Raw genomic sequence first — 19,746 nt, forward strand, 5'->3', positions numbered from 1 at the left:
CCAGCTAGAACACTAAGATCTTCTGGGGAAGTTCTGTTCTCTTTCCCGTCGCCTTTGCAGGTGCAATTGGCAGGGATGAGAGACAGGACCTTCTTGGTGGTGGCCCCTCAGACTTGGAACTCCCCATCAAGATCAGATTGGCCCCCTTCTTCCTAGCATTAGGAAACAACTTAAAACTTGGTTGTTCAAGAAGGCATTCGCTACATGACAGGGAGCATTGAAGTATGGAAATAGTTAGGATTATCTTGGGATCGATACAAGACTTAAATGTTTTATGTTGTATTTGGGATTGTTATAGTTTTATAGTTTTAATGGTTTTAGTCTATTGTTATATGTGACTAATTTGATATGTGATGTTTTATACCTGTAAGGCATTGAATTTTGCCATGGATTATGCTGTGAACTGTTTTAAGTCCCCCAAGGGGTGAGAAAAGTGGCATACAAATACAATAAATAAACAAGCACATAATATGGGGTTTATTCTGTTGCTTCTATTTGTTTCAATGGGATTTTAAATTTTTGAAATGGTTGTATTACGGTCTTATATTGAACCTCTATTTTTATTAATCTAGAGAACTTTAGTATTTGGGTAGTATAGAAATGTATTTCAGAGTAGTGACCAATATAGAAACAAAAGCAAAAGCAAGGGAAAATATAGCTCCCTTGTTCCAGTTCTCTTGAAAATTGCAAATGTTTGTTATAATAGGACTTCAAATCCCAAATCATTCTGTTTGAGATTTGCAGTCTTTGCGTCTATCATTCTTATTGAAGACAAGGAGTAATTAGTATGTGGGGAAAACTCCAAGGTTCAACATGTTACAGAAACCTACAGTGTATGAAAGACTTGACATATCCACGTCCTGTAGTCTGGAGAGAAGACTCTTGTATAGGTCCAAGGTGTCTCATTATGTATGTATCTGTAAACACAGGTATTCCAAAATCCAAAAAATCTGAAATCCAAATCACTTTTGGACCAAAGCATTTTGGATAAGGGATATTCCACCTGTATCATGGATGAAGGAGCAGCAAAATGAACTGAGTGATTTTCTATTTGTCCTTCTAACCTTGTTAGCATTTGTAAATTATGTATTTAAAATCAGTGTATACCCCCCCCCCCCCAAGTTGCTCTTTCATTCTTCCCTTCACCTGACGGCTTTGCTTTTCTCTAGGATCTCAGTTTACCCAATGGTACTCCAGTAGATACTTCCAGTCCAGCATCTTCATCCTCACTACTTAACAGACTGCAGCTGGATGATGACTTGGATGGAGAGATGAGAGACCTCTTTGTCACAGTTGATGATCCAAAAAAACATGTCTGTACAATGGAGACTTACATCACGTACAGAGTCATGACCAAGGTATTAACAATAGAGCTTGTTTCCTATTTATTTTAGCTTCTTTTCAACTAACTCTTGTCTTTACAGCTTCATCAAATAGTGTGGATTAAAAAAAATAATTTCCCCTTTTTTCTTGTGCATCCTACCGCTTCATTTATGTGGGAAGCTTGTGACATGCCAGTTATTGAACTGCAGCTCTTACTATTTCTTACTGTCATATTATACTGAATATAGTGTGTTGCTGGGAATAACCGTCCAGTAACAACTGGAAGGCTGCATAATTCCCATTCCTCATTTAAATATTTGAGGTGTTTCATAATAATATTATGAAAAACTTGATTTGTATGTATCCTGCTGCAGACTTCTCTAATCTGATATGCTGGGCTGCAACTCTTCAGTCATTCCCAACAAATATGGACATTTGTTCTCTTGAAAAGATGGGAATTATAGTCAACACATGTGGAGGGCACAAGACTGTGGGAGACTTCACCATTGTATTCCCATTACTGGAGTTATGTGGCTTTTGAACTGATATAATATGCCCCTTTTATACTTAAACAATGGAATCATTTTTGTCTTATTTTAGAACAATTGGCTTGTTATTGGAGCATGATTTGAATCAGAACTAACAATTTGAAGATTATGGCCCTCATTGTGAGGAGACTCCAAATATTTTTTTATGTATTTGGGACCTAAAATATTTGCATGCTACTTATCACATAGCTCTGATTTATATATGTATATCCAATTTCTTACCTGTATATGGTGAGCCCTTGCTTTTTGCTGGAGTTTAGTTCCAGGACCACCCCTCCTTGTCATGGATACCAAAATCTGTGAATGCTCAAGTTCCATTATATACAAGGGCATAGTAAAATGGTGCACCTTCTATAAGATGGCAAAATGAAGGTTTCCTTTTTGGAATTTAAAAAAATTGTCAGGCATTGGATGATGGAGTTTGTGGATAGAGAACCTGTGGGTATAGAATAGATTTGGACTGCTGATTGTCACTAATAGATGGCAAGCTGTAGAAATCTACTCCTTGAAATGTTTTGTTAAATGTTATATGAGCAGATATATAGATTTTATCCTGACTGTAGTTCCACTGTACCCATCCACACATGTAGGCAATTGATTGGTTTTTGTAGCAGGTTTTGCACGATGGGCATTCAAGTCTAAAGCAGCTTATTTTCTAGTCAGACTATGCAGCAGTGTCTTAGTGTCTTCACTGTATTAGTACTACTGCAGTGTAGTTATTAGTATGTTGGACTGAGAACTGGAAGAATCAGGAGAGTTCACTAGAGAAAAAGCAGAATATATATGTCACTCAAAATAAATATTCATTGCTTGTGTTGATTGAAATGAGTTTTGTGTATTTTTGTTGATTTCTGTGGTAAAGAGCTCTCAGGAGCTCTCCCCCAGTGAAAGCACTAAGAAAGGAGAATGGTTTTATTAGTGGCACTACTTTCAATGTTTAAAGTGGGTATTGCTTCTAAATTCTTTTTAGGACAAAATGTAGACTGCTTTTTAAAAGAAATCTCAAAGTAGTCTACGCTAAAACAAGTGCAGTCAAACCAGTTGCTAAAAATAAATGAAAACAGTTATTTAATACAAAGAAAACCCAGTTCTTTAAAATAGAAATAAATCAGTTATTTCAAATATATAAAAATATATTATCCAGCTATATTATCTAAGCATATTTTATTGTGTGTACCCCACACTCAAATCTTTAGATAGGAGGCAGGATATATACAGAAAATGTAAAAGTCATAAGTTATTGCAATGTTAACTAGTGGTGTCTGATGATTTTCATGATAGTGAATTGGTGAATCCACCCTGAAATTAAGCCCAAATTTTAAAGGTGATATCTAAGGTCAGATTTCATGCCTGCAGTGGATTCACTGACATTAAAGTCACCAGCTGCCACTAGTGATAACAATCAAGAAAATAATCAGGAAACAGAACATATTGTGCCGTATGAACCAAACAGTTTCTGTTCCTGAAACCTTCCTGGACTGCTGTTGACAAAGAAGTTTAATGGTGCAGAATGTAAAATTCCTTAGCAGCCAGTGCTGTACTGTTCATCAATATTACTAAGGACAAATGACTTTTGTCTTGAACTGCTGATGAGCACAATCTAGACATACTGCTGACTAATGTATTTATAGGGGACTTCTTCCTGCATATCCCAAGTATTAAATACATTATGAAAAACCAAAAAGAAAAAAGAAAAAGAGATGGGTTGCTTTCTGGATATGTGTGAAAGCCTTTTGTATAGTATGTTTAATGGAATAAATGCATACCTGATTTTGGATTTTTGCACATGTGTGTATCCTTACCTCCTATTTGAGGCTGATGTCACATCACTGCATAAAACCGTGAGATCAGCTTATAATTCTACAACTCAGGTCATCTGCTGGAGCTGAATGTTGGAGATTCAGGGATGGATAAAAAGAATGCCAGAGGCATGCATACTAAATTTCATGTTTTTCCTCCTATTGCTCAAGTGCCTGAGATTGAGATGATTTATACCTTTGACTACAGGAACATAAACAAAAGGAGGTTGGTATATGCAGCATCTGAGGGTGGGGGGGATGAAATGTTTTCCTTAGAATTTTATAAAAGTTTGATTATTTTTGTTGTTTAGATGTTGCGTAGACTATCTTGTTTAGAGCTTGCAAACGCATGCACACTCTCAACATTCTTTTGATTTACCCTCACCTTTGTGCTCTCCTTTCATTTTCCCTTTTTGTCTTGTTCTCTTGTATCCAGACTACACGAGCAGAATTTGACTTGCCAGAATATTCCATGCGACGAAGATATCAGGATTTTGACTGGCTCAGGAATAAATTGGAGGAATCACAGCCGACTCACCTCATTCCCGTAGGTAGTAAAGCTAGGGCCACCAGTTATTCAATGTTTAACTGTTATGCTTTAAAAAGTCCAATTCTGATTTTACAGCAGCAATGGATTCAAGGTGTGTACAAATATAAGATTAATTCTGTAATTCTGTGGTAGAAAGAACTCAAAAATAATATCTTGTTGCTTTAATTTAGCCTAAGAAGTATTGTACAGTAGAGTGGATATGCATTTTAGTTGCTTGTCTATATGGTTTCTTGGCCACTGGACATTATACTTGGCTAAAAGCATGGCTTTTATTTGATAGTGACTGAAGATTGCCATGTCTAAAATTAAATGAATTTTCAAACTGAATATCTGGGAAGCATTTTCTACAGGTTGCAACTCACTTGTACATGCACACTAAAAATGCAGGATTCAAGAGTGCATCAAAGTATGTGCTCTGGTATTTATTTCTAAGCCACCTTAAACTAAAACAAAGAGTGAATGTCACCACCTATAGACTCTTAATCTAAATACCAGGCATGTAAGGGAAATGAATTGGCAGGAAAACAAAAAAGGTAGTCATTCTGTCATAATAATAATATGACTGTTATTAGGATGCAGGTGTTGGATCTGGTGTGTCAGCCCGGATCAGATGTCAGCTTCCTTTCTCAGTAATCTGACTGTGTTATATTCGTGGCAATGAAGACTTTCATGCTGTTTCACTGATGCTTTGGCTTAGAATAATCAGTTGCTTAGAAGAGTGTCCTGCAAGTTGGTTAAAGTATGGTATGTCAAAAAGAAGCTGAACAAACTCACACGATAAAGCAGTGGAGTGGAGGAAATGATAGAGGAAAGAAGGAGCAAAGGAAAATGAGAGTAGTATCAAATAATAAAGGGACCAGAAAGGATTTCTGTACAGTTTGGTTGGAAATACCATATTTACTCGAATCTAGTATGCCACTGAATTTAATACACACCTCAGTTTTCAAGACCCAGAAACCAAAAAAGGATTTGCTGGCAAATGTAATGCACAGTGGAAAGAGAATGCAAAGAAGGAAGGTGAGAGAGGAGCCTTGAAAGGAAAGGCAGAGAGAGGGAAAAGGAACAGAAAGAAGGTACAAGAAGGGAGGAGAGAAAGAAAAGGCAGAGAGAAAGAAGGGTGGAAGGGAGAGAGTAAGAAGAAAAGGAGCTTTGTGGAGATGGAGCTAAGGGGGAGGACCCCGCGAGACAGGGCAAAGGAGGTTGCCTTCTCCTCTTCCTCCCCTGCTTTGGAGTGAGCAGCGAGTCGCTGGTGAGGTAGCTAGCTCTGACGAGGCAATGGCCCCCTCAAGCCAAGGAGGAAGATGCTGGCTGTTCGCCACAGGCCCCAGACACTTTTGCTTGCCGCTCGCCGCAGGACTAGGAGCCAAGGAGGCTGCACCTCCACTAGCACGGCCACCTTTGCCTTTTCCTCCTTGGCTCCTGGGACCAGTTGGAAACCCTGCTACCCACTCTGCACGCACAGACATCCAAAGGGCCACGCCAACAGAAGGGAGGGTCGAGGCATGCAGAGCAATGTGGAATGCAGCGCCTCAACACCCATGCCTTCCTGGACGTGTCTCCACACTTCAAGACCTAGTAGGCTTCATACACACTTCGTCTGCTTCCCTCTCCCTTGGTGGCCATGCCAGTGGAGGAGTGGCCTCCTTGGCTCCTGGGGCCTGTGGTGAGAGCGGCAAGTGGCCTGGCTAGCAAAGGCACCTGGGGCCTGGATGGCTCTGCATGCCCTGACGATGAGGAGGAACTTGAACTTGGTGCGGTGGTGGTGCATGAAGTCTGGGCATTTGGCAAGAGGGAAGAGAGGAGTGTCTGGATTTTTTCAGAGGGATGCTGGAGGGGGCGGGGGCAGGTTTAGGCAGGATTCTAATGCACCATTGAATGTAATGCGCACCCCAGTTTTGGCTAAGCAATTAGCCAGAAAAGGTGTGCAATATAATTGAGTAAAGACGGTAATAGACAGCGCTTTGACTGCAAATTTCTAATAGGAGTTACAGTTCCATGGACTCATGATTACATATTTCAAACCCTCAAAACTGTTATTACAGCCAATAGACCCATAAAACAATAAAACAATTAAAATCACCAGTAGTACAATATACAATATAAATATGCAGCATATAAGCAAATAATACAGATTTAAAACATAAAACATAGTTAACACAATATAATCATGTTTCTAGTATCCCCCCATGTTCTACAAAAATGGTACCTTGTTTAAAACCTCCAATATGGTTAGACCATAAGCAACTCCCAATATTATTATGAATTGTGTAATTGATGGTTTTTAGTGGTAGAAAATAAGAACTTTGCAACCTCTTCCATTCCTTTTTGTTAGTATCTCTTAACAGGTATCTCAAGTACCAGTTCAGATACAAAGGTGGCTTATTTCTTTTCTTTTTTTAAATCTTTCTTCTTTCCATAGATATTTTTGGTTGCATGAACTAAAAAAAGAATATATATATATATATATATATATATATATATATATATATATATATATCAGATGCAAATGTGTCCATGCAATCTATTCTAACTATTAATATTGCTATTCTGAGTTCGAACATTGATGTAATGATGTTTTGACAACTATTACCAGATGTTCCTAAGCTACTATTACTTCCTTTGTCACATTTTCTTAGAAATCATCAAGAGAAATTGGCAGTTTTATGCACGCTCTTGCCAGTTTGCCTTTAAAATTTTTTTAAAGTTACTAATCACTTAATCCAGTTATTTTCAACTAGAATAGACACACTGAAATCAGTGGGAAGTTGGTAAATCAACACTTATGTAAAGCCTATTGAATAAACAAGTCTGCTCAAGCAGAAACTAACAATAAGATTTAGTGTGTTGTCAAAGGCTTTCATGGCCGGGATCACAGGGTTGTTGTATGTCTTTCGGGCTGTGTGACCATGTTCCAGAAATATTCTCTCCTGACGTTTCGCCCACATCTATGGCAGGCATCCTCAAAGGCTGTGTGGCATGGATAAACTAGGAAAGGAATGTGTATCTATCTATCTATCTGTGGAGAGTCCAGGGTGTGGCAAGAGTTCTTTGTCACTGGGAAGCCAGCATTAATGTTTCAGTTAATCGCCCTAATTAGCATTGGAAAGGTTTTGTCTCTTGCCTGGGGGGCATCCTTTGTTCAGTCATTAGCGTCCTTGGGTCTCCTCTGCCCTCAAGAGTGTTGGTTCCCATCTATTGTTTTGATTTTTAGAGTTTTTTAATACTGGTAGCCAGATTTTGTTCAGTTTCATGGTTTCCTCCTTTCTGTTGAAGTTGTCCACATGCTTGTTGATTTCAATGGCTTCTCTGTATAGTCTGACATGATGGTTGTTGGAGTGGTCCAGCATTTCTGTGTTCTCAAATAATATACTGTGTCCAGGTTGGTTCATCAAGTGCTCTGCTATGGCTGATTTCTCTGGTTGAATTAGTCTGCAGTACCTTTCATGTTCTTTGACTCTTGTTTGGGCGCTGCGTTTGGTGGTCCCTATGTATACTTGTCCACAGCTGCATGGTATCCGGTAGACTCCTGCAGAGGAGATTTAGCTCTTGGTCCAAAGCTCATCTGTGGAGTATCTGCTCTGTATACCTAATGGTACAAATAATAGATATTATTTTTAATATAAAATTGTTTCAGAAGGAGAATTAAGACTGTCATGTCTGCGTTTATATTCCTTGATCACAGCTAATTTAATTGTTCTATAGATTCGTGTGTTTGGCCACTGTTTTCAAAGAACCTACATATTCATTATATATAGTTGCTTGGTTATATCTCTCGCCTCTCTTCTTTCAGCCATTTTCAGGAATGGCTGTTGATTGCTACTGAAGGTAAAAAAAAAACCCCATCTTTTAAATTTTATCTCTCTGTCACTGTTTTCTGCTCCCACAAACAGCCCCTCCCAGAGAAATTTGTGGTAAAAGGAGTTGTAGACCGCTTTTCGGAAGAATTTGTTGAGACAAGGAGGAAGGCCTTGGATAAATTCTTGAAAAGGATTGCAGATCATCCCGTGCTTTCTTTCAATGAACACTTTCATGTGTTTCTTACGGCCAAAGTAAGTGAACTCTATGTAGAAAAGTAGAATTGAGAGATGTAATCCATTATTTCGAAAAAGTCAAAGTTTCATTGAGAAGCTATACAAAACACGTTCTAAAGCACTGCTTCTTAAACTGTGGGTCCTCTTAGCTCAGTGCTGGGGTCACAAAAAAATTGGCTAGAGCTAAAAGGTTTCTAAATGCCACATATTTACACAAATCCGTTAGCAACAAGGTGCAGTGTTTACAGTATACCTTTCAGAAAATTCTTCAGCTGTACCCACAAAAAGGAACATCAGCCTGTTTAACAAGCCTTGCCAGTGCTGATTTATTTTCAGTAAATGTTTGATTTTTATATCTATTTTATATACCTGGAGTCATGTAAAAATTTCTCAGGTAGGAAGGGATTATGAGTGGAAAATGTGTAAATAGCACTCAAATAGCAGCTCTTTGTGCCCCTAAGTATTTAATTTCTACGTGTATTTTAGCTGTGTTCTGTAGTGGAGTATGTTCATTGCTGTTTGCTGAGGCTTCCCATTGGAAACTTGGTGCTAGGCTATAACATTAGTTTAGTCTAGAGTCGGGAATTATTGTGAGTGCACAACTCAGGAACATGCCTTGAAGTGAGACAATATGTACAAAGTTTCTCTCCTTAGTTTATACAAAGTAACTAGATTAAAGTAACTAATTGTGGACAATTTATACATGACATGAAGGCTGTAATTCGGTGTTGGGTTTACAATAAGTAAGTAAATGAAGAAATAAATGTTTTACAATTTTTAAAAAAGAAAAAAGCTTACTCTTGACATCTACTTTAAGTGTAGGGCTTGGTTTTGATTTGCCTACTCTTTGTTCAGTACATGTTTGCTCAAAACAAAACTTCCTCATATTTTGTATCTTTTTATAAGCTTAAAAGAAACCCAATGTTCTTATAGCTTTATTATAAAAATGAGATTAGCTTTTGGTAGTGGTGTTTCTCAGGTTTCCTTTCTAAAGTAAAAGGCTAATTCATGATTCTGTTACTACCAGGATCTTAATGCTTATAAAAAACAAGGAATGGCCTTGCTTTCTAAGATGGGAGAATCGGTAAAATATGTCACAGGAACCTATAAACTAAGAAGTCGACCGGTGGAGTTTGCAGCCATTGGTGACTACCTAGATACATTTTCTCTCAAACTTGGAACCATTGATAGAATAGCACAGAGGATAATAAAGGAGGAAGTTGGTGAGTAGTGCATGAAATTTCTTTTTGCAGTGCTTTGTAATTCATTCTTTTTTTTCCCTTGAGAGTTATAGTAAGGATCGGAGAAGGATCCATCCACTTTTGGGTGTAGTTTTGTGATCTCATGCCACACAAGGAGCTATGCAAAAAAGTTTGGATAGCCATGGGGATCACACTGAAAATGTAAAATGTCTCTTTAGAATCACTAAATGTCTCCAGATTGATAGTTCATATCTTCACCCCACTTATAACACATTAATTAGTTATAACATTATCCCAGAAATCTAGAACATCCTTTCTTGAGTTTTTTTTTGTGACAAGTTTTTGCTAAACATGAGATGTTTGTCATTTGAAATTTAGAATTGTGACACACACACACACACACACACATTTCTGGTGCTTCATTAAAATTCAGAGATCTTAACACTTTTTCACTATAGAATACCTGGTGGAATTACGAGAATATGGTCCTGTATATTCAACCTGGAGTGGGCTAGAAAAAGAGCTGTCGGAGCCTCTGGAAGGAGTCTCTGCCTGCATTGGGAATTGTTCGACTGCTCTTGAGGAATTGAGTGAAGATATGACAGAGGACTTCCTGCCTGTCCTAAGAGAGTATATCCTGTACTCAGAGTCCATGAAGGTAACATAGGATTTGTGTGAGACAGATGTTAAAACACGACCAGAAAATGTTTAAGTTTTATGGGTGCTTTCAGTCATATAGGAATCAAACTTCTCTCTTTCCAGAACAATTAGTTCATAATTAGATACTGTGATTGAAGTATTAAAAATATTTTTTTCTGAGGGAGTACAGAACAGTACACAAGTGTTAGTGATGTAAAAGGTCCCAGAGAGCCATTGTCAGTCAGCACATACAATACTGGGTTAGATGGACATATTGGTTGACCACTTATAACACAGTTTGCTATACCTTACTAATTTTGTTTTCTTTGCTGCAAGAAAACTGAAGCACTCAACAAACTGAAAACTGAAGCCTTAGTTCTGTCGTTACATTGACTTGTTGCAATCCTATCGGGTTGATCTAATGGTGAGAAAGTGTGACTTGCCCAAGGGTTTCCGTGGATGAACAGGGATTTGAACCCTGGCCTCCCAGTTTCCTAATCCTAGTACTCAATCCACTACATCATGCTGGCTCTCACTATACAACCAGCATGCCCGGTCTAATAGAAACTAAATAAGAAAATGTTTAAGACATAAATCAAAGACAGGCTGGCTATAGCATAGGCAGGTACTAAATCATAAGTAGAACGGATCACAAGTTTTGTCTCAATTCTAGAGGGTAATACTGATCTGAGAAGTGGATTTTTGAGTCTGCTTCCATTGTGTTTTCCAACTGTATCTTGAATTGGTTGCTTGAGTTTTTTATTTTTATACTTGCCCAGTAGAAGTCGGATGTTTTATGGTCAAGTAGAATGTGAAGGCAGACTTAAAGGCTTATCTGATTCTAGGTGAACTCATACCGCATTTTCATGGATAGGTTCTTGTCTTAAGATTTGGAGCTGCAATAGTACAGCAAGAAGCTACAACAAACTGGAACTTATGGTAGCATAACTTTCCTGTCTTCCTTGTCAACTGTGAAGCAAGTTTGATTTATCTGAAAGCAGTGCATGTTGTCCTCTTTGTTAGACTCTGGCTTTCATAATGTAAATTGTGCATTAATGATTAATCCTTAAGAGAATCTCCAACATATTTTTCAGGCCAGCTTCTTTCAGCCAAAAGCAGCTAGCTTGTTAGTGTTTTACATTCTTGTACCAAAGCCAACATTCAGGTTCATTTGGAAGTCTCCATCCCTAAGTGTCTAATAACTGTACACAATAGTTCTGCATAACAACTGTGATCTAGTCGCCTCCTAAATTAAAGAAAATATATTCTATTGCATTTGAGCTGTAAGTGTTCCAGGTTTCAGCCCTTAAATCAACCTTAAATGAGCACTTCAAACATTCTCGGGAAATAGCCTCTTAATAGACAGATTGCTAGAGATAGTGAAAGCTATAATCCAAAACATCATGGGGAGATTTAAAAACAACAACAGTCAGTTCACCACATTTACTGTGGTTTGGGATGCAGGACTTCTGCAAAAGTGGAAAAACTGCTAATTAACCACAGGGTCATACTAGAAAGGTGATCTCTTTAGGCATGTCCAGGTCCTCCAGCAAGGATCTATGGTGAAACCTGTGGTAGAAGCTGACCACAGTTACACTGGAGAATCTAGACATTCCTAGAGAGATCATTTTAGCATGAACTATAATATCAAATGTGAAATGCACTAATGTGGAGGGCCAAGTGCACTTCACTTTCAGATTTGGGCCATCCAGTATGAGATAAAATCACAAGAGGTATTTCCAAGTGTACAACATAACTCTTATTTTATGTATTTGTTCCCCCACCATATGGTTTCATGCAGGGCCACTGAAAATGAAACTTTTTTGAATTTTGAATCAGGTGAAAAGTGGTTACTGATATCAACTAAATGTTGCTTTTTGGCTTCATGCAAATCACACGAAAATACTGCTAAAATGTCTTGCTTAAGTTAGGGAAGTCAGTAACACCATTTCTTGATTTCAATAGAATCTCCATTTTCTTTCCTAGAAGTGCTCAAAAAAGGTTATAAAATCTTTGCAAGATAAACATGCAGTCCACAGAATTTATGTGTAATACAGGGCAACAGACCTTTTCAACTGAGATGTACAAAACATGAAACTCATCTTTAATTGAGAGAGGAAATGTGAGTCTTTCATCTCCTTTAGTTGCAACATATGTTTTTTTCCTTACCCTGCTTTAGAACGTGTTGAAGAAAAGAGATCAGGTTCAAGCAGAGTATGAAGCCAAACTAGAAGTTGTGGCCCTTAGAAGAGAAGACCGTCCCAAGGTGAGCCTATTTGGAATATCTCTTAAGCATTTTTATTAAAATTTGCTCATTATATTCATTGCAGTAACAAATCACAACCTAAAATTCTGGGAATATCTTTCAAAAGTTGTCACCAGAAGTGACATTACTTTTAATTAATCCCTTTCTCAGCGTTGAAATTATAGCTAAATTACATCATGATTTTAAGGTAATGAGGCAGAATACCAGTCTTTTGTGGTACAACTTCAGAAAAAGGTATTTTTCTGTTTATAGGGGAAGTGGTTTCACTGAATGATTGAGCAGGAATATCACAGAGCTAAAGTACTGTCGTGTGCTTTTTTTCTTACGTTTTGTTGTGCTGTTCAGGCAAGGATAAAGTGGAGGTGAAGATGGTGTATTTGATAGCTCAGCTGTATCATTTATACTATTTCTTTTTAAAAAATGATAACTAAAAAGTAATTATTTTCATTGCTTTGGAGAACTAGGAAAATTGACTACCTATATACTCGATTATAAGCTGACCCAAATATAAGCTGAGGCACCTAATTTTACCACAAAAAACTGTGAAAACTTACTGACTCAAATATAAGATGAGGGTGGGAAATGCAGCAACTACTGGTAAATTTGAAAAATAAAAATAGATACTGATAAAATTACATTAATTGAGGCATCCGTATGTTAAATGTTTTTGAATATTTACATAAAAATAATTTAAGATAATAATAAGACTTCAATAAGATAAGACCATCTAACTCTGATAACCTATATACTCGAGTATAAGCCGACCCGAATATAAGCCGGCCAGGACCCTCATTCGAGTATAAGCCGAGGGGGGCTTTTTCAGCCTTAAAAAGAGTTGGAAAACTCGGCTTATACTTGGGTATATACGTTATTTTGGGGGCTGTGAAACTTGGTGTAATTGATTACTTCTTTAAAAGCAATTCAGAGGAAACATTCTACCTCTTAAAAGTAACTCTCTGTTACAACCATACTGTTGCAAGATATAGTGGATTGTCATGACCTAAGATTAGCTGGTTTTAAAAAAGATTATATAGATTATGTCAATAACTTTTGGTCAAAATAGTGTAAGGCATTACACTATGTAGTGTAATGCAAAATAGTGTAATGAATGATGAGATGTTTTCATGCCAGAGAGATTTCCAGGGAGTACAGTACACTAGAAGAACTATTGCCTTTAAACTTTGCTTAGGAATCCAGAAGCTGCCTACTAGTGAAAAGAAGTTCCTGGGCAGAATCGATCTCTTGCTTATTTATTGCAAATACTTTTCCTTGTTCCTAACCCAATGAAAAGCCTGTTATTGTCTTTTGATTTATGGTCTTTGTGTGTTTGAGTTTGTTTTGCCTCTTCTGAGCTATGGTTTTTCACTGTGGCTTACAAATAAATTCTGGAATCAAGATGTAATACAGTATTTTCAGATAAATAACGCTGTACTATTCTGGCTATGTTAACTGCTGAGAGGAAAAGGGTCACATGATATCAGAAGACATTGAGTACCAACTGAAAAGCAATCGTCAGTCAATACCTTGTCCAGTGTGAAATATTGAGTGATGTGTCCACATGTGTATAGATCCCTTCTTTTAATCTTTTGACCAGGGATTGGGGAGATTAGTAATTTTTCAGTTGTTAAAGACGTTTCGTCGAGAATTCATTTATCTATCTCTAGGTACCCACAGAAGTTGAAAAGTGTCAAGACCGAGTGGAGTGTTTTAATGCTGACTTTAAGGCAGACATGGACCGATGGCAGAACAACAAGCGGCAAGACTTTCGGCAGCTACTCATGGGAATGGCAGATAAAAACATCCAGTACTATGAGAAGGTAATTCCCCAAATAGTGCCTGAAAACAGAAGACAGGCTTAACCTGGTTTGGTGGCTGGTTGGCTAGTATAGCTACTTAGCTCAGTTGAATTGGACCATGATGCCGAAGTCTTCCTAAGGATCACAGTCATCATGTTTTTCACTGTTATGTCATTGTTCAAAGCTTTCCACAACAGCTTAGTTTTAAACAATTTCAGTGCAAATATATACTAGCTGTTCAACAATCAGTGAAATGGTTAAAATCAAGCTGTTGTGGAAAGCTTTCTCGGGGCCAGGTTAAGTAAGATACAAAGCAGCGGCAAAGCCTGGCACCTCATTGAAAAGCTTCGTTATCTGTGCGTTTTTCATATTCTCTCTTTTTTTCAAATGATCCTTCCAAGTCCTTTTGCATGTCCTTCCAAGAGTGTATACAATGGTATGTGTATTGAGAATATGTATACATTAAATCAGTGGCTCAAACTTGTGGCCCTCCAGATGTTTTGGACTTCAGGTCCCAGAAATCCTTACAATTGAACAAGCTGGCTAGGGCTTGTAGGAGCTGGAGGCCCAAATACCTAGAGCAGTTGTTATCAACCTGTGGGTCCCCAGATATTTTGGCCTTCAACTCCCAGAAATCCTAATAGCTAGTAAACTGGCTGGGATTTCTGGGAGTTGTAGGCCAAAACATCTGGGGTCCCACAGGTTAAAAATCACTGATCTAGAGAATCACAAGTTTGACACCTCTGCATTAAATGAATTCGAAATGTTAAATGCTGCAAGGGTAAGTACTTTGCCTGTACCCTAATGTTTACATTTCTGCAGGTCTAGGCTACTTGAAGCCCATTTCAGCCAGAAAGATATGTGTCGCATTAAAGAATACATTATCCAAGCACAGTGGAAGTGAGAATATAGTTACTATCTGCTTTAGCTGTTTAAGCCTGATGTATGAGTAGAGCCCCGGTTTGTGGCAGAGCTTGGAAAAGTTACAACTTCCAGAACCTGTCATCAGAACACTGTCTTAAACTGTATGCTGCAGTTCAAGACAGCAAGCTGTGAGTCATACCATGTGGCCATAAAACTCTGAAGTGGGGAAAGGAGCTTTGGGCAAATAAAGGCACTATCATAAAGACCCTTGCTCTTTTCTGGTAAGGTTGTACAAACAACAACCATCTTGCTCCATGTATTCTGTGCAGCCTAAAGTATAAAGAGGAGAGTATCTGAAGGCTTGGGGAATACTAATAGAATGAATAAGAATAACATTTTATATGAAATTGTGCTGGAAGTTGTTGTTGGCTAAACGTTTTAATTCACTAGTTGCAGATTTTCAAATGATTCCATCAAACTATTTGTTTACTGGTGTTTTTTCCTGTCTTTTTAACCTAGTGCCTTACGGCATGGGAGTCTATTATACCTCTGTTGCAAGATAAGTCTGAGACCAAATAAGAAGTCCCACCTCCCTCTTCATTCCTGCACCATGGACCTTGGACTGTGTGCACAATGGTACCACTACCACTAAATATACTGGAGAGAACTCTATGCACGATGTGGTATAATATCCCCCATCCCTTCCCTGCTTGGGAGGGACCCTGCCTATGCTGAACCTCAGGACTGATCAACTTGAACAGGTTGGAACTGGACATTTTCTGCAACCTGTTTGTTAAACCATCTGAGTTGGCCTAGTGCGCTCCTACTCCATAAACCTCTTTTGGGGGGGAAACAACAACAGCAAGAACACAACAAAAACTGTTTTATTTTTTGGACCACTTTATATTGAATGGCGCTGATCATTGGAACACTAAAATAATAATAATAAAAGCTCTTAAATGCAAGGTGCCAAAATGACATCTTTTATTGACCCTTCTTTTCCTTTTTAGCTAAGTAAGGGCTAATGGACCAATTGCACTTATGGCTTCAGAACTCTTGATTTATTCCCCCCCCCCCCCATTCTGTGGAAAGGAAGACATGGCTGTTAGATAATACTTCCCAGATTCTTGAAAGTCTTTCTGAACCAACCTGGGCTTTTCTCTGTATGATTTTTGGGAGGGAGGCAGATCATTAAAAGTGGAGATGGTGTGGTCTTGGTGGAATGTATTAGAAACTTGTGGAATATTCACTAGGTAATCTTTGTTGTCTGACCTGTGAGTATGGCATGTAGTCCTTGTTGTTCTGCAGCCCAGTTCACCATTTATTGAGTGTGGCAAAGGGATGGCATTGTATGTCTGTGCACAGGGCTATTCTGTTTTTTTCCTAAAAAAATAAAATAAAAACTATACAAGTTCTTGGTATCTCTCTTCAGAATAGCTTGAGCAAATGTCATGGAATAAATGTTATTTCCTGATGGCCAGAGTCATGCCACAATTATTTCCACCATACAGCTTAGTTCTTACTCTGAATATTATCTTATAAGTCAGAGGCCAAGTTGGGGAATAAAATGAAGAAGATAAATAGCATTTAAGTACATAGAGCTTTGCACATTTCTTTTGTTGACAAAATTTAGCGGGATTGTTCATGTCATATTTCCACATTTCCATTTTATCTTTTATGCTCAAATGTAGCTATTCCATAGTGCAAGTATTTCTGGAATAGCTTACCTTGCATTCCCTTCAATTCCAGAGATCCGGTTTAATTTTCTATGGGAATCTTGTGGTCATAGCACCTTTGTAATAAAGAGGCACCATAACATCTAATGTATCTCTTGTGCTTATCAGAATTTTTTGGCTTTATAGCTGACACAAATACAAAAGGAATTTTGTTTTTGACTGCGAGACACTCAAATACTTTTGCATTAACAAAAACAAATTCATATGCCATTTTAAGGACTAGCAAATGTACAATGCCCTAAGCTTTTGAAGACTAGGACTGGGTACCTCTGGTGACATTTTGCAATTTATTATACCATAATAAATCTGCCACAAAGCTTAGTCTGTCATATATAGAAAAAAATAAAATGACCTCCCTCAGGCATATGCTTTTCAGTTACAGCAGCAAATGTACTTCTATATAAAAATCACTGTGTAAATATAGTTCTCTGTTCCCCACCACCCACTGAGTGTGATTTACTATTTTGGCAGGGATGTTGAAACTGTTAAAATATCCTGTATCTAAAGTACACAAATGATAACTCAAAGCTTCAATTTTATGGTCTGATAAAGAATATTCTGCCTTTCAATCATTCTTTCAGCAACCACCCAAATGCATTTTTACTGAAGAGACTGAAATGCTTTGTATAGTGTATTCCTGATGACAAACTTTGGAAAAACCATTGCTTGTACATTATCTGAATTTGGCCTTCTTTCGAGCTGCACTGGGAAATTCTTCTAGTTACCTTTGGAAAACCTTCTTTAGTCTTCATATAGTACCTGCTCTCCAGCTTCATCAAACTGTGGGCATATCAACTTATTGAACCTTGCAGCTATAATTGTAACAGTAATCAACTTTCTTCATTGCTCACCTTCCAATTCAACATATTAATGGTGGGTTTTGAATGGTTTGCTTACTCCAGGTGGCAGCATTCACTTACGGTACAGTGCAGTTAAATCTCCCCCAAACAATCTGAAATGTAGGATGGGTTTTAAGGAGTAGGTCTCACTGAACTTGGTGAGACTTGGATGCTGCTGCATCCAACAAGAGGGGCACTGCTCTGCAGTAACAACAGCAGAGTAAAGGGATGCTGCGTAGTTGATATTCCATTTGCTCTAATCTGTAGGCTTTCCCAATGGATATTTGTGATCCCCCATTTGTTAGGATTTTTGTATACATTTTACTATTTGAGTGTACAATAGGCCCTCTTTCATAGGAGTTGCACAGATGCAGCTGTTGCAATAGTTGAAAAAATTGTGAATTAAAAAAACCTATTTTAACCTAAGGAAACACCTCTTGAGGAATCTTTAGGTCCTCCAATGCGACTCTATGGTCAACCTCCACCAGCAGTTGACCATATAATCATACTGGAGGGTCTAAAATGTCTAGAGATTACCTTTTACCATTGTGGCTCTATGGTAAGTAATTCTGAAAGGACCTACAAATGCCCAGAGAAATGTTCTTTCAAGGAACCTCTTGATCCTCCAGTGTGACACTTTGGTCAATTTCCAGTCAGTTTTTCATGCCATTCTGAGACCATCTGAGGGACTCATATGAAATTTAATCAGACCTTTGTATATGTATTAGACAAATCCTTTAACATATCTATCAAGTGTTACATAATTTCAAATGAGGTAAGCTCCCATAGAGCTTTTCTTTTAATAAATGTTGCCTGATGTATCAGCCACCTGATTCTAAATTAGCTCATTTATATTTGTACCAACTGAAACTAATTTTTCCATAACCTCAATGAAAGTAGTTGGACATCACTATAAATGTCACACAATTTACTTAATCCTACTTTATCAAAAAGGTTTTATTTTTCTTCTTCTATGTGAAACTCCAGATGACAGTATAATAGAATTAATGGTGAAATGCCAGGCATCAGAGTCCCCCTTCTGTGTTTCAACACTATATATTGTCTTCAAGTTATTTCTGACTTACCTATAACAAGATTTTCCAGGGCATAAAGTCTGGGATTTCATGGCTGAGTGGAGATTCAAACCTAGTCTCTAGAGTCATAGTCCCAACACTCAAACCACAACATCATGCTCCTTTTAGAGTATTTCACTGTAGTGCCTTCACTGATTTAAACAGTTTCAACTGTTTCTTTCTCATAAATGGGATTTTTTCAGGTCTGTGAGAAGTAATGATTTTTCAATTTATCCCTTTGGCGAAGTTTGCTTTTTGTTTATCAAAATAAATAAATGATACAACAACAACAACAACAACAATAGCATCAACAACAACAACTTTATTCATATATCCTGCCCCATTGCCCCAAGGGGACTCGGGGCGGCTTACATGGGTACCAGGCCCAACAATATATAATAAAATACCAATATAAAATGCAATCCAATCACAACAAATTAATATATCAAAACTATAAAAACACAACATCACATAAAACATAGAACTGGTAAGATTTATAAGTTTGTTTATGAATACCTCTGTAGAAGTACACTCATAATAATTTAAAAGCTTTAGCTAGCTTACATCTACCCCTTTGAGATAACTTGCATCAAAAAGCTTTAGTCATTTACTGATACTAAAAAAGCCTTCTGCCAAGTTTTGACCATTCTATCTCAAAGCACAAGAGAAAGTACAGGCATAACTTAGGGAAAATCATTTTTATAGTGGTAATGCCAATGTTAAATCATGCCATCATTTTAAATCTTGCAATATCTTTTTCCATATAACACCACAATTGGCCTTAAAGGGTTTGTTGGCTTTTTCAGTTAGTTGCAATCTTAACTTGTGGAATTGTTTATTGGTTAACGAATATTTAATGTGCAGGGAATGGCTGTCAAATTGATATGAGGAATACTTAAACACCCAAGATATGGTGTATGAAAACCCTGAATCCAGATAATTTTGCAAAGTCTTGAAATGCATCCTTTAGAAGCTGAATGGCTTTCATGGGTTTATTGAGCATCAAAATCTTATCAGTGTAAAGAATGATTATGTGGTTGAGTTTATGGCTGAATAATTTTTAATATCTGAGGAAGATCT

General features: G+C 37.6%; 1 protein-coding gene across 2 annotated transcripts in view; it reads left to right on the forward strand.

Moving 5' to 3' along the window:
• The window catches only part of snx30 (sorting nexin family member 30), a 35,423-nt gene extending 18,931 nt beyond the window's left edge, over positions 1–16,492 (forward strand). The window contains exons 2-9 of one of the 2 annotated variants that reach the window (XM_062971853.1): positions 1,170–1,358; positions 4,107–4,217; positions 8,111–8,269; positions 9,279–9,474; positions 9,912–10,111; positions 12,272–12,358; positions 14,033–14,175; positions 15,538–16,492. In XM_062971853.1, coding sequence (XP_062827923.1) covers positions 1,170–1,358; positions 4,107–4,217; positions 8,111–8,269; positions 9,279–9,474; positions 9,912–10,111; positions 12,272–12,358; positions 14,033–14,175; positions 15,538–15,670 — 1,218 coding nt within the window. In that variant the 3' untranslated portion in view covers positions 15,671–16,492. Of the gene's footprint in view, positions 1–1,169; positions 1,359–4,106; positions 4,218–8,110; positions 8,270–9,278; positions 9,475–9,911; positions 10,112–12,271; positions 12,359–14,022; positions 14,176–15,537 lie in introns of both variants that reach the window. The other variant, XM_003216612.4, reaches the window with a different exon arrangement.
• Positions 16,493–19,746: the final 3,254 nt, after the last annotated feature.

This window comes from Anolis carolinensis, chromosome 2 (assembly GCF_035594765.1).
Source record: "Anolis carolinensis isolate JA03-04 chromosome 2, rAnoCar3.1.pri, whole genome shotgun sequence".
Classification (NCBI taxonomy): Eukaryota; Metazoa; Chordata; class Lepidosauria; order Squamata; family Dactyloidae; genus Anolis; species Anolis carolinensis.